Source organism: Morone saxatilis, unplaced genomic scaffold (genome assembly GCF_004916995.1).
Source record: "Morone saxatilis isolate NCDOM2014 unplaced genomic scaffold, NCSU_SB_2.0 Contig8, whole genome shotgun sequence".
Lineage (NCBI taxonomy): Eukaryota > Metazoa > Chordata > Actinopteri > Moronidae > Morone > Morone saxatilis.
Window position 1 is genome coordinate 16779234 of NW_023340257.1, and position 953 is coordinate 16780186.

Genomic DNA, 953 nt, shown 5'->3' on the forward strand with positions numbered 1-953 from the left:
TTCTTGTCACTCTTCAGCTATAACTGTCAATTAAACGCAACAAAAGACCCAAATATCTTTATTAAAGAAGTAAATATTCAGGTTAAACGTTCAATAAATCTGTGTGTCATCTTTGAAATAGTCTCCCAGTTTTGACGCTTGCGTGAAGTCTTTTTTTTCTAATGGAGGTAAGAGCACATGAATGCAGCGTCAGTCTGACTTGCTGACAGCAACTTCTCTGATTGAAATGAAGTAAACCTGCTGAGCTAAGGCTCCGCAGGAGGGGTTGTCTGTTTAAATACTGCAAACTAGCCTGATTAGAGGGATGGAAGTGTTTATTTCCTCCGATGTGACAGTCAAGGAGGAGTCCAGTTTTGATGTGTTTACTGCAGTTAAATAAAGCAGATAAAAGCATCAAATTTAACCACAAAATATCGTTTTTTCTTTTGATCTGTCTTTAATGAATATCTTTAATCATGCCACGTCTATGACCATCTATGCATGTAAATAGAAAAGTTGAATCTGGCATTAAATGATGTTTTATCTGTGTTATCTCCAGGTTCAGGCCCACATCCTGAGCTTCCTCAGGGCCAGATGGACTCTCTGCTCTCCATCATCTCCAGCCAAAGGGAAAGGTTTCGCTCCCGCAATCAGGAGCTGGAAGCTGTGAGTCACGACCTCTCTCTCTCTCTCACTCACACACACACACACATACACACTCTGTATTCTTGTCTTTTTCTGGGAGAACTAATTTATCATCTATTTGTTTCCTCTGTTTCCCCTGCAGGAGAATCGCTCCATGCAGCAGACCATGCAGGCTCTGCAGAATGAACTGGACAGCCTGAGAGCAGACAACATCAAACTCTACGAGAAAATCAAATTCCTGCAGGGCTACCCTGGCAGAGTGCGTGTGTGTGTGTGTGTGTGTGTGTGTGAGTGAGAGAGTGTGTGTGAGAGAGAATAAATGTGCTCTA

At 42.2% G+C, this 953-nt stretch overlaps 1 protein-coding gene across 1 annotated transcript in view; it reads left to right on the plus strand.

The window, feature by feature from the left end:
• Window positions 1-883, plus strand: part of cux1b (cut-like homeobox 1b) — a gene marked incomplete at its 3' end in the record, with an annotated part of 60769 nt that extends 59886 nt beyond the window's left edge. Inside the window, 2 exon segments of the mRNA XM_035679760.1 lie at window positions 539-645; window positions 767-883. Of these exon segments, the coding sequence (XP_035535653.1) occupies window positions 539-645; window positions 767-883 (224 nt within the window).
• Window positions 884-953: the final 70 nt, after the last annotated feature.